This window comes from Canis aureus, chromosome 15 (genome assembly GCF_053574225.1).
Source record: "Canis aureus isolate CA01 chromosome 15, VMU_Caureus_v.1.0, whole genome shotgun sequence".
Lineage (NCBI taxonomy): Eukaryota > Metazoa > Chordata > Mammalia > Carnivora > Canidae > Canis > Canis aureus.
The window spans coordinates 4691392-4705209 of NC_135625.1; the positions used below are offsets into that span (position 1 = coordinate 4691392).

The following is a 13818-nucleotide window of genomic DNA, read 5'->3' on the forward strand; positions in this document are numbered from 1 at the left end:
TTTCTTTTGCAGTGGAGCTATCTTATTACCAGATAATGTTTAAACTTGACACCAAGCTGTGCTACCTCTGTTGAATTTATACACTATGCTTAACTGTAAAAAGAGAGACCCATTAAAAGATGGGGAGGTTCTTTACTTAACACATTCATTGAGGAAGTACAGCCAAGTGGTGGAGAAAGTGGTGTGCCTGACTCTTCCGGAGTCCATAAAATGACTTGAAACATGCAGCAAACGTAAGCGTTCTCAAATGAAGTTGGGGCGAGGGTGTATAGTGGTAAAGTAAATTACACAAGAAAAATGGAAATAACGAGAAAAACATAGTGGTAGAACAGTATAAAGTGAAGACAGACATGAGGTAAATGCTGGTTTCAAATTTGGCCCTCAGCTTCCTAGCAGCAGCTGACTCCAAGGCAAATATGTGAGAAATTACTTGCAAATTATAAAGTTTTACACAATGTATGTTAGTATTAATTGTACTATGAAAACTTCAAATGGAGTTAAAACTCTAGGGGTTTAAAGTTTTGCAGCCCTGAGCTTAAATCCATACTCTCAAGATTTTCTGTAAAGATTTGAATCTACTATAAGCATCAGATTTTGGTTTTGCACTCCAAAATGCGTTTCTTTTTCTTTTCTTTTTTTTTTTTTTAATTTGCTGATGGACACTTAAAAAAAAAATACCTTTAGGGGTAAATCTAGTCTGAGAAGTATAGGTTGTGTGTGCTTTAAATAGAAGGTTGTTTTTCAACCACAAACTAAACTATAGCTTACTTCCCTAAAATATATCTTACTAGAAGAAAAAATAAAAGACCTTTGTAATAGAATAGTGAGGAAAAGATGGTAAAGTCTCTTTGTTATAGAATTAAATGTATAATTTTCTTCATCATTAAAAAACAGATCTTTCCTTGTTATTAGCACAATCAAATCACAAAATCGTAAATATTATCGTAAAGGTTAAATGTAATTATCTAATAAGTTATATTTAATTACTAAAAATACCTTTATATTTAACAGCCAGGCAGAAAAAAAAATAGTACAATCTCCATATAAACTGAAAGAACACACATTTCTATAATTTCAGAGATCCTGGAAGTTTTCACCATTTAAACTTGGAATACATATTTGAGCATTCACTTAAATCTACGCTGTCAACACATTCGTAAATATGCTGATTTCAGGATGAAAGTTTAAAGCACCTAAGAGGAGGAGTGAAAATGCATTAACTATGTTTTTTCCTTCTCCAAATATTAAACTGCAAATAAGCACTTCCCAGAAAATCCCTGAATACATAATATATTTTTATGGCTTAGTGTTTTTTTTTTTTCTTCCTTTCAGTTATGATAGTGATGCTGAATTCAGGACATATGGATATTTACACAATCCATAAACAGGACTGAGAAAAATGTAGCTCCAAGGTTATCTCTACTGTATAGCCTAAGTGTTCTGTTTTCCAGTTATTTACGGATGAACTCGACACAACATTCTTGGTTGTGACATCAGAGTCTGTAAATTGTCAGTCTTAAATTCGCAGGCTTAGGTTTATCTTGCCATAGGCGTTCTGCTGGGTCACAATACCAGGGCTGCGCTTGGGGCCTGCGTGGTGCAGGCCTGAGTGAGGAGGTCTGCGGGGCTCTCAGCTGGAGCGCGTGGATCCCGGTGCACCCGCGCACACGCCACCTGTTTGAGGTGGAAGAGACACTGACGCAGCCTGGGCTTTTCGAGCTTCGGGCTGAGGTCTTGGCACCCAGCACAGTCCGCTGCTCCTCCGGTGTGTGCAGGCACCTAGAAGTCCGCCGGTCGGATCATCATGGTTGTGCCCTTGAGCGAGTAGCCTGAGCCTTTCCAGTAGTACCACTTAATGCCGTTGAACTTATTTGTGTTCTGCCTCTGCGGGTAGTACATTCCGTTCAAGTTGGAGGGGCCGCATGCATCAAACCACCAGCCTGTGAAAGTAAGACGCAGAAGGAATTAGGAACTTGGTAACCCTAACTCCATCTCAGCATGGCCTTAGAAACACTTGACTAATCCTCCAGTCGCATTCCGTGCATTTTAAGTGGACTCATGCAAATATTCGTGCATAAAGAGTGTGCCGCACTGACAGATGAGCAGTAAGGTTTCCAGCCTTACCCAAGTTAAATCCTAGCTCCACATGGCAGAGGTTCTTACGGGCTGCTTTGCTCCCTTCCCCGCGTGAGTGTGGAAAGACCATCACCCATAGACGTGCATGGCACGTCTTCCCTGGTCCCGATGTGGTGACCACCAGAGTACGATGGAAGGCACGGATAAGTCATAACACTGAAGAATTGTTGGATGACTCTCAGTGGATTCCAACAACTTAGTGGGCCAGACTATTCAGCTTCCCTCCTCCTACCAGACATTTTTTTTTTTTTTAATGACTCCAAATTTTAACTACTCAGGGGAGCTAGATGAAAGAAAATCATCTTTAAGTCCTAGAGACAAAAAGGAGATTTAAACCTATTGTGGTTTGCTCGGTAAAGTGAGGGAGCTGCCTGGTGCAGCAGCAGGGGCAGGGCGTGGGTCCCACAGCTACACCTAAATGGCCACACTTGGGGTTTTAATGCTCTTCCCTAGAAACAGGAGTGGGCCCCAAGCCCTGGTTTTCAGGGAAAAGGAATGATCTAGATCTACATAGTCTAAATAAATTTTAGAAACATTGTGTTGCAAGTACACATGCAGTATGATGCCATTTATGTAAGATTTTAGAATATGGGGGAAAAAACAACTGTTACTAATATCTGCATACCTAGTGAAATAAATAACTAATGTGAATAAGCCTGAATTCACTGGTCACCCCAGGGGCAGGTATTGACAGGACAGCTTCAGTTATATCTGTGTAGTTTTATTTCTTTAAACAAAAAAATATTTTAATGTAGTGATTATATTTATTATATTTACATATTGGACTGTGACCAATTATTTCATCCAGTTACAATTCATGACTTGAGCTGATTCACATTAATGTTCACTTGATAGGACATTTGTGCATGTTATTTAGAATCCTTCAAAATATTCAGGGATATTACGGATTTATAGATCCGTTCTGTTCTGGAGCCTGTTGGCTGACGTAACTATAGAATTTGCTGTCCGTGCAAAAATATAGCTGATCTGATCGTCAGGCTGGTTACCCTGGGCCCAGACCACGGGTTGGAACCTGATTTCCTTATGGTCAGGACGGCTCCACTTCTCTCTTGGGCTGTGTTTTTCTCCCCAGTTTCTTTCCCACTTCTACTCTCAGCCCTAAATCTTGATTTGAGTAAATAAATATATTGTTTCCTTGGTTATTAATGCATTTCTCCTACTCTCTTGAGTAGTTCATGACATATGGGTGGTCTGAAAACCACCGCCCTGTCGAGTGGACAGCTGGGCTCAGTGTGGGAATGGCAGATGGGAAAAAAGGATTTGGTACATTTGGTCCCCCCAGCCCACCCCTTTTCCCCTTATTGTTGACTTCAAAAAGGATGATTATGGTAGAATGAGGGAGATAGCAGCTTTTCCACAATCAATATAACAGGTTTCTCTCACTGAAATAATCATTGAAAAACTATGGCTGATAGAAACCCTGTGTTGCCAAGATAGATTATGTGGATACCTATAAATAAATTATCTGAAAAGCCATAGGACTGATTTTTTTGTAATGGATTCTAATTCTTTCAGTGTTATTTTAAAGACATGAAAATTACTGAGTTTCAAACTATTCTCATAAGTAAATCCTTTCTGTGGGCACCTGGGTGGCTCAGTGGCTGAGCGTCTGCCTTTGGCTCAGGTGGTGACCCCGGGGTCCTGGGATCGAGTCCCCACATTGGGCTCCCGACAGGGAGCCTCTTCTCCCTCTGTCTGTGTCTCTAGCTCTCTCTCTGTGTCTCATGAATAAATAAATGAATAAATAAAAATCCTTTCTCTTGACCGTAAATGATTCTTAACTGGAATGCAAACACATGATAAGCTTAGATCTTGTTTATGTAGTTACCTTATATTTGTCAAATAAATTGACAACAGCTCTTACCTTTGTCTTTCCTGGGTGAGTAATGAATGAATTTTTGGTAATAGAATTTATGGCCTTTACAAATTGAACCCTGCTAACTTCCTGTTTGCCTTCACATTCAGTTTGTCCTGTCGGCAGAATTTTCGTTGCTGGTTTAAGTCTTTCAGTATTTTTAAGAACTCGCTTGATAGCATTTGTCAAGCTTTTTTTCTTGTCTCAGTCACAATTAACTAGTTCTGGCCATTCAATTCTTAAACTTTTAGAAATTAGAAGGGTGGATTTTCTAGCAGTTGGTTCCTGTCCTTGAGCTCTTAAATGTTGCTGGATACTAATCTGGCCATTTTAAGTGACTGTTAAAATAGTCTCTTGCTTCTGGGTGTGGTTTCCATTTTTATTTTTTAAAGCAGTCTGATATGAAAGGTAGGGAGCAAGGAGAGCATGAGAATAAACACATTAATTTAAATTGGACAACTGTTTTAACTTGGCACACTTAAAAAAATCAGGTTAATTAGTATCTCTGTGTTTGTAAGTATTTGCTGTGTATAAATGAATCTCTAAAGAAAGAGAACGGCAAATTCCGTGTTTTGAACAGTGAGTTATTAATTAGAAACACTTTTGTGTTAATGAATCTAGGTCACTGTTTCAGTCGCTGTTTTGAATTTTAACCTTTTTAATAAAGTAAAATGAAATTAAAGCATGGCTCTGACATCTGCTACTCAACGTGCATAAGCTCAAGAGAGCTTGCTGGCTATCAGATGTTTCTCTCTGTGCCAGAGTGAGGTCCTGAAGAGACACAGTTGGCCTGCTGACAATTCTAGCTCAACATCACATTCTTAAGACTCAACAGTCTGAAAAAGTGAAAAACAAATCTCCCTACATCTAGTAAGTCTATTTATGAAATGTGGACATTGTCACCAATCACAAGTTCAAGTCCAAATGGCCAACCTTTCACTCTATGAAATTCTTCCTTGCCAAAACAAATAGGAAGAGAGAAAAGTCATCCCACCTCCTGTGAGCATTTGTGAACATTTGCAAATACATTTGTCGTTGTCTGCATCCTTTGTGCTAAAATCATTTCCTGGTTGGCTTATGCTGCTTATTTTGCCGGCCGTCCCTGTAAGTCCTTTAAGGTGAATCCTGCAAGCATGCAAAGAAAAAAAGAAAAGAAAAGAACGTAATTGGCTTGGGCTGTTGATTTACCGTAGTGGAAAATTTTTTATAATGAAGAATTCCATTCTGCAGATACGCGTTCTGTACTGGTTGGTGTACTAATGCACACTCCCGACAAAATATTTTTGTACTGGTATAAACAGGAACCAACTTATCATCAAATCCTTAGGCAATGAGGAATGTTTTCGTGAAATCTTCAGCTCATCTCACTTACACAAGCATTAGCAGGGGCTTCAGGGCCCTTTCATTTATTTCCCTGCTGTTTTCAGATAAACAGAAGAGGGGAAAATACAATGTGAAAGCGTCCTCTTTCCAGGTCTCCCGGCATCATCCATACAGAAATGAGAGCCCTGAGAAGATGAGACAACTTCAGGCATCATTATTTTCAGTGGAGTGGTAGGGATGGGAAGCCTTGTAGGCACAGAAGGATCATTGAATTTGGAATAGAAATCTATAGAACTGTATAGAAAATACATCCTCATTTCTATATGGTATTGTAATAAACTTGCTGGATATTGAGAAAGGAATAAACGTAATGTTAAGTTAGACACCAGATAATAGCCCGTACTTTTAGAAGATTGCCAAAATCTGGCTTGCATCAGTGATCTGGGTGCCAAGGAGAGAGGTAGAAGGGAAAGAGAAAGTGTGTTAACACTGCTTCAAGAAGGCCCATTGGCAGATTGGCACAGTACAGCCCAGAGGAGGGTTTTTCACACGCCCGTGTGTGGCTGTGTAGGATGTGATGTTACCGTGTTGGCAATGGAGGATGGTAGTGGGCGAGCCCAGCTGGTTGAGTCTTCGTGACCTGGGGATCCTATAAAACAAAACCCTGCAACGTCTGAGGGAGAATTTTACCTCAGGTCCCCAAAATGATACTCTTCTCTTGCTGACCACTTCCTTGAAATGATTATATAAATTCCAGGCATCCGTATTGGAACAGAGGGTAGGGAAGAGAGGGAAGGTTCGCTGGGGACTGTCTCTAACCAGACTGTGCCAGGCACTTTCATGGATGTGTTCGTGGAGCGCATGCACCAGCCTTGAGAGGCAGGCATTCCTCCTGTTTTTATATATCAAATTGTTGAGATTTGAGATAGATGAATCCGGTGCAAATTCTAGCTCTACCACACTCCTAACTCCTGTGTTATGGTTCTACCCTGGTAGACACTTACCAGGAATGTTTGTTTATTGAGAGAATGGTTCTGAAAAGATGGGAGTACAGAGCATGCCAAGAGGAGTTCCATAAATTTTTGGTTCTAAAGCTACTTTAGCGTTACTGACATAGATTTAAGATTGTTTTTAGTATTGTAGCTCTAGAACCCCCATCATAAGGCATCATAAATTTCTGAATTTCAGTGTTCTCAACGTTTCAAAAACGACCCTGGCCCCTAGCACAGTCTCTCATTACCTGCTGCAAAACATTTATATTCATTCTACTCATCTTTGGGATTTTGAAACGCTTTGGTTTCTTTCCAGGCCCTTCTCGTTAATCATAGATAGCATCCAGATAAACCACTCTACTTGTCCTTCCCCCTTTCCAGCCTCTTCTCTCCTTTACAACAATGTCAGTTCTCATGGGACTCATTAAACCTCCATGAAGGCGAGCAGAATCAGAGAGAACGCCATCTTTTCTTTGTGTTTCTGAGAAGGGCTGTATCATTTTTAGATCCTTCTATTATATGGCCCCCTGGTTTATAGTGGGTTTCTTTTAAATTTGGTTCTTAAGAATAACCACATCCTTGAAATTGCTTTACGTTGGTTATCAGTTGACTTTATAGAGGAGTGGAGTGAAAGAAACAATGCCAGCATTGAATAATGAAATCTGAACATTTGTATAGAGCTGCCACCAGTCTTTAAGGTTTAATATAGTATCAAATAGTTTTTAGTTTTAGTAAAAAAAAAAAAAAAAAAAAAAAAATTCTGTCGATGCATTTATCCTTTCCCTTTGACATTTATTTTTTGGTTTTCCAGCATTTGGGGAACATTTCTTTTGGGGAAAAAACTCAACTCCATGGCTACAAACAGTGGCATTCTGAGACCCCTGTGTATTGCTCAGCCATGTCACCGCCTGCTTGTCACCACCATGTTTTTCTGGGACAATCATTGTTTCGATGTAGTATCTGCCCTACGCTGCCAAGTAAATTAAACTGAGCTTTAAATGAATTTGTGCTTTTTTAAATGGCATATCCCAAAACTGATCGCATTTCTAAAGGAAGTATCTGTTAAAAACTATCTCAGTTTAAAACATTTTTATAATGTCAGCATACAAGGGTAATGACCCATTTTGTAAAATCTCCTTATATAAACAGTCTAATCCTTAATTTTTGTGTTTCTTGCTTTCTTTCCTTCTTCTTCTTCTTCTTTTTTTTTTTTTTTAATTCCTCTGTTGTAGATTCCTAACTGTTGCCAGTTGAAACAATATTTAGCTTGGAGGTAAAACAATGACCAACCACTCGTGTCTAAAAATTCATTGAAGTTTTGATCTCTTTGGAGTCAACTTGGAGCTGCAGGGAGGCCCAAACATCTATCTTTTCATTCATCTGCGTCCTTCTCTCTTCAAGGGAGCCCTGCTCTTTCTGTGATGAGAACCGATGGGCTCTGTCTCACTGACTTTTCAGAAGTCATGTCATTACTTGTTGTACTGTCTCATTACCTGTCTTCAAAACTTTCAAAATTTTGACCCTCCCGTTTATAAAGCAGTAGCTGTTTTTCTGTGCTCTTCATTGTAGATTCCACCCCAAAGAAGCCAGCTCAGGGACTTGGAAATCATGCGTATTTTCTAAGCTGTTCAGTTTGGATTTTCTATGGTGCAGAGGGGCTGAATTGGGCATGAATGACATGTAGGTGGGACTCGAGGCCCCACAAGGACTGTTTCCTGCGATGTTCGGTGGAACTTTATTTCTGACTCGAGTGTAGATGTTTTCATGATGTGCATGCCTGTGCTCTTCAGACTCCTGCAGGCCTGTGTTGGTGATTGAACAATTCTTCAGTGCCTCCTGAGACCAATTCCTGCGGTGCCACCTGGCACACGATCTCACTGTTCTCCCTGCGGCGTCGCACATGGGTTTCCAAGTACCTCTGTCCGTGATACCACGCGCAGGTAGGTGCTTTTACCCTACCTGCCGTGAGGTCACTCGTCAGGCACCGGCCTCTCAATGCCTGTGCTGCTCTCCGCCTCTACTCTCACGGTGCTTTATAGCCAGAAACTAAATTCTGAGTCAAGGATGCCCATGCTTTTCTTGGAACATTCAGGATAAGCGCCGCCAAATGCGTGGGGCAAGACAAACACTAAGGGAGTGCTGTGACTCGGCTGTTGTTTCTATGGTGGAAAGTAAAGGAGTTGCATGACTAACCCACCTAAGTCTGCCACTTTTAGACTTGGTAACTCACCCTGATTTGGGGATGGAACTTGACAATTGAGTGTGCTTTAACTGCAGAAAGATAGATTTAACTGTTAAAACCTTCTGAAAGAAAACCGTCTAGTCACAGATATACCCTCCATTGTGACATCGGCATGACTTTTTATAATATGGACACAACCTTTACATGTTCTACAAATACTTGTTGAATGCCTGTTATGTGCCAGGCTTTGAGGATACAAGACAGAGACAGCAAACAAGATGCTGTCCTCGTGAAGTTCCCCTCATATGGTTAAAACCAAAGTTAGAATCTTCAGACTAGAGGAGCTTCCCGAAAGGCAACATGGAATGCTGAGGAACGAGAGGTTTCCTCCGTTTAAGGTATCCTCACAGTACTTCTGATCCTGGTCGATGCAGTGGGGCTCTGACTTTCTGGAATGCTCACCCAGCAAATCTATTAATGTTTTCCAGTTACACACAACTCACCTGTAATTGAGTTCTTCACCGGAGAGATAGAAATGTTCATACAGCGAGTACGCCTCGTTTCCCTCCCAGTCCTTAAGGTGTATTTTAAGCACATATGGCTGTTGATTGGTCACTTGGAAAACAAACTCATTTCCCAGCCAGTGTTCGCCAGAAGGGTTCCCAAATCCCTATAATCCAAGTTGTAAAATTCAATCACCTCATTTATTTTTTTTCTTCACTTATTTGAAATCAATAGTCAATCAGTTTAAATACTTCCCTGTTCTCTGAAAGTTTGAGGTGTTCTATATAAGAAAGTAGATTTTTCCAAAGGTCAGTTTTTTTTAAAAAAGACAAGCTTCTACTGGAAGAAAATTAGTACTAGAGTAATTAGAACTACTTGGGGAAATCACCAATAGAAACATGAGTGTAAACAGCTCAGTTTATTGACATGTGAAGCTCTGTGAAACTGTTGGCTTACCGAAAAACGCTGAGCCTGCCATTAAAAATAAGCCTCACACTTGCATGCCTCTGTTTTGATATATAGTTTACTTTACATTGACAGGGTCATTCGTTAGTGGGGAGACTGAAACAACAGTTAAAAGGAACGTTTTGATAACAAAAATTGTCAACAGTCATTGGTTAGTTTTGGATTTGTGGTGCAGGGCCTGCAGATCTTGAAAGTTAGTTTTCAGAAAGAAAATTATTTTCAGATGGCTTAAAGAATATTCATACCACTTTATATTCTTTCCAAGTCCTCTGAAAATCAACACTGCCATCTTCACGCCGCTGAATGACCGTCCACCCACCTCCAGAGGTTTCCATGTCGCAGTATGCCTGCCAATGGGAAGTGCACAATTACTGCGTGGGAAACACCAGTGACTCAGGTCTGCATCTGAACTCACAGAAACAAGACACATGTGGATACCTATAATATGACTTGTGCTGATAGGGTTCCCCAGGGTAAATCTTTGTGGTCCTCCAAGAAGCAGATGGTTTTAAATAAATTGAAAACCAGGAGTTTAAAATGATGATGAAAAATAAACAGTAATATAACACGATTTCAGCATCGATGAGAATATGACTTTCTTGTCATCGTCTCTTCTAGGCTAAAGACCCACCCCAATCGCTGACCCAAAAATCGCTGTTTCTTAGAGATTTATTGCAATTGGGACATCTTGGTGGATTGGTTCCAAACCTCATCTCCAACCTGCAAAAATCTACCAGCTGGTGTTCACAACTCTAGAGACCTTTATGATAGTTGTCAGTCCCTATCAACTCCATAGAGAGTTGGGTAGAAAGAGTACTTTTGCACTGTAGGGTTTCCAAGACTCCTGTTATGTTATGCTGTGGGGTTACGAGGTTCTTCCACGTGGGATAAAAGTCAGATTTCTCGGTTCGACCTTCAGTGTGAGAGATCTGAGGCTCCTGTGTACCCAGGGTGGTGTATGTGACCATACACCACACCTGAGTGTCTCCTGGTAGCTCTACCCTTCAGATCATGACTTCAAGCTTCTTTGCACTTTGCTCACTGCCCATGGTATTTCTCTTCCTAGCTCTTTTTAGTTTTTGCTTTCAAACTGGCTTGGTGGGTTTAAACTTTGTTCAGAACACAGAATTCTGTCTTGGGCCAGGAGCATGCATGCTCACTTTCCACTCAGCTGGAGTTTTATTATGAAATTAGAAACTCCTGCAAATAAGATTACATAAATAGTTTTAAATAATGAGATTAGAGTAGAACAAAAAATTCTTCCAGAAAGTTCAGATAAATTTTCCTATGGCATACAAGGTATTAAATACGAAAGTTATCATTCAAAACCAATTAGAAATAGTCTTCCTCGGCTGTCTTCCTCAGTCTTTTTTTGGGAAATAATGGAGAAAATTTTGGCAGAGTAAGTTTAAATGTGAACTCTTCTGCATTTGCGAGTTAAAATCTTCAACAATGGGGGATAAAAGAGAAGCAAGAGCATACCTAGACCTAGTGTTTCATTTTCAATGCCTTGCCTGATGTCTCATTGCTAACGGGACAGAGAGCTGCCCTTGGAACCCAGAACCCTCTTCTCCAGCAGATTTCTCTCCACTGCTCTTCCCATCTCTCTCCACAAAGGTCCCTTGGCCCATATTGCTTTCCCTGATGATCCTCACATTTGGGAGCACATGTTCCATTAAAGAAGATTGCGTTTCTTAAGGATAAAATGATTTCCCCATTTTAAATTAACCAGACAAATAATATTGACCTGCCTAAGGTGACCCCTTATTATCTCCCTGCGTTGATATTATTATTATTATTAATTATCTTGCTATCATTGCTGCGCACCACTCTGTTCCAAGTACTGCACTGGGTACCCTGCATATATTATCAGTAATCCTGAAGCACTTCTGCTGTGATAGTGTAATTTTGCATTTCTGAAAGGAGAAAAGATTTAGTGAAAAGATTCAGTAAAGTTAATTTGACCAGAGTCATTCAGCTGTTAGGTGGAATACAGGACTCGAGTAAGGTCTCATTCTGTACCTTTTAAAAAAAATAATAAAAAAAAATAAAAAAAAAAAAAACCATAGTAGACTGCCAGAAACAAAGAAACTTGACCCTTTTGTTAATAGGCCAGAACTGCCCTCAACGCGGCTCCAACTTGAAATCAGTTCATGAATAATACTGCCTCTTATTTGCCTGTGGTCCACCCAATGATCAGTACTGCTCACTTCTCTCAGTATGTCTCCTAAAAGAAAATTAGTTTAGTAAACTAGCTGAGTAAGCTATACTGGCTTGAGGAGTTATGTGTGTACAGACAAGTTACTTCCTCTGTATCCTAAATGGCATGCTGGTGGGTGGAAAGACCGGATATGGTTTTTAGCGAGCCTATCCTTGTTCCCAGAATATTTGATTTTTTGCTGTCAACATCACCATCATCGAGTATCATGAACACTTAAATAAGAGAAGTGGTTTGTCTTGGTGTGAAAATCTGAGTCCAGACTGGACATTTCCACCGCCCATGTGAAAATGGGTTGAGCTGCACTATTCCCTAACTCCACCAGGGACAAGGAGGAGATGATTAGGACGTTTCCTTAATGTCTCTTTGTTCCTCTTAAAAAGAAAAAAGAACAAAGAGTTCATAGAAACTAAAGTATCATGGTTAACTGAGTCGTGAAACTTTCAGAGGAAGATAGTGTTCAAAGAGAGTTGTCCACGTAGCCAGAGGGCACTGAGTGAAAATGATGAAATGGATTATCTCAGGATCAGGAAAGCAGACTTCCTCAGAGAATGCCCAAGACCTCACCGCTCCAGCTACGACCAACCCCAGGGCAGCTAATGCTTTTGTTAGCACACTATTGCATGGTTCAGGGACCTGATAGCTTGCTCTCTAAAACTTGAAGTCTTTTAGTGGATGATGCTTGATTTAAGTGTCATGCTTCGGCTCTGAGGCCATGGTGAATGGCTGATGAAACAGTAATGACACAGATAAGCACCAGGAGACAGATACCCTGTGAAATTTAGGGAAATGAAATTATTACGTCTCTGACCAGCAGAAACAAACTCAAATGCCCTTGATGCAGTTTTTGTTTTTATCTTTTGCAGAAACATAATGATTTTTTCAAAAATAAAGTTGAAATACGTAAGCCCCTTTGGAAAAGGTCAGCCCAAAGATGTCTTGAACGCACTTTTCCTGAGTTAGATGAAACAGGGCAAAGATGGCTGCAGAGATGTCATGCAGAGAAGCCATCTCATAGTCCTTGGGGGCAGTCAAAATGGTAAACAGTTCACAGTTATCAATAGCTGGTTAAGTAGTAAGACCTGTCCTAAGAGCTGATGGCCATGGTCACCTCAAAATCGCTCTGTCAGACTGTGGTGACTTCATCGTGTTACAGATTAGGAAACTGAGGCCTCACACAGGGTAAATGATGGGCCTCAGAGGCACAAATTGGCAGAGCCAGAATTTAAACACCCGTCTCTCAGGCTTTCTCTCCCTTGATCAGATGGTGAATTCTAGGGTCTCAAGTCTGGAAGGAAATCTAGAAATCACTTAATCTGGACCATTTATTTTAGAGATGAGAAACTTGAGGTTTGGTAGGATTGTTGTCCCCCGCTGTGCACATGAGTTATTTTTACTGCAAATGTTTAAAAGAAACATAAATCCTAAGGTTGCCAACCATGACCGGAGATTCACGTTGACCCACAATGCTCTACATTTTCCTCTTGCTGTAGAACATTTCAGAGGCCATTGGCTTTGACATGGGGCTCTGGGGTGGGAGCATTGCACTGAGTCACGGAAACATTTATAGAGCAGTTGGTTGGTGCTGTGTGATCGGCGATTGCCCTCTGGATTTGCAAAAACATTCACACTGCGCTGATATCCTCTCTCCTCCTCCTGTCGCCACTCCTGTCCCCATTTCTTTGGGCCAAGAAGAGACCAACATCTGGTGACAGATAGTAGTATCCGAAGGATTGTTATGAAAACCAGATTGCAAAGGGGATTGAGAGTCTTCATACAGGATCTGTTCATTATTTTCTCATCTGTAGCAGACTATTTATGTTTTTTTTTTTTTTTTCCTCCCCACTAATGCATTGCTTCTAGGGCACTCAGGGACATTAACTGATTTCCAAGGTTGATTTAAAGCAGCATGAATGAATTAGAAGGGTTTTCTTTGGAAAGTATTGTCTTGAATAGCACAATATCTATCTTTTAAATTCATAATCAAAGTATATGTTACTGTTTCAAATTCTATGTCCCTAAACCCTTAATGCTTAGGTTTTGAAAGTGCTTTTTCTTATTAGCATTTTAAATACTGAGGATCTTACTGAGTTCAAAGAGATAATAGTTCCAGGAACCTCTA

General features: G+C 40.4%; 2 protein-coding genes across 13 annotated transcripts in view; one reads left to right on the forward strand and one right to left on the reverse strand.

Annotated features, from left to right (window-relative positions):
- The window catches only part of MCPH1 (microcephalin 1), a 230922-nt gene that overhangs the window by 106171 nt on the left and 110933 nt on the right, over positions 1–13818 (forward strand). For 2 of the 12 annotated variants that reach the window (XM_077848537.1, XM_077848540.1), the window contains one exon: positions 9744–11541. The exons of 8 other annotated variants lie outside the window; for them this stretch is intronic. In XM_077848537.1, the coding sequence (XP_077704663.1) occupies positions 9744–9785 (42 nt within the window). In that variant the 3' untranslated portion in view covers positions 9786–11541. Of the gene's footprint in view, positions 1–8117; positions 8268–9743; positions 11542–13818 lie in introns of those variants that run through there. 2 more of the 12 variants (XR_013352566.1, XM_077848538.1) reach the window with 2 other exon arrangements.
- Positions 1802–13818, reverse strand: part of ANGPT2 (angiopoietin 2) — a 51907-nt gene continuing 39890 nt past the window's right edge. Inside the window, exons 6-7 of the mRNA XM_077848544.1 lie at positions 5007–5137; positions 1802–1940 (exon numbers count right to left, since the gene is read on the reverse strand). Of these exons, the coding sequence (XP_077704670.1) occupies positions 5126–5137 (12 nt within the window). The 3' untranslated portion in view covers positions 1802–1940; positions 5007–5125. The remainder of the gene's footprint in view (positions 1941–5006; positions 5138–13818) is intronic.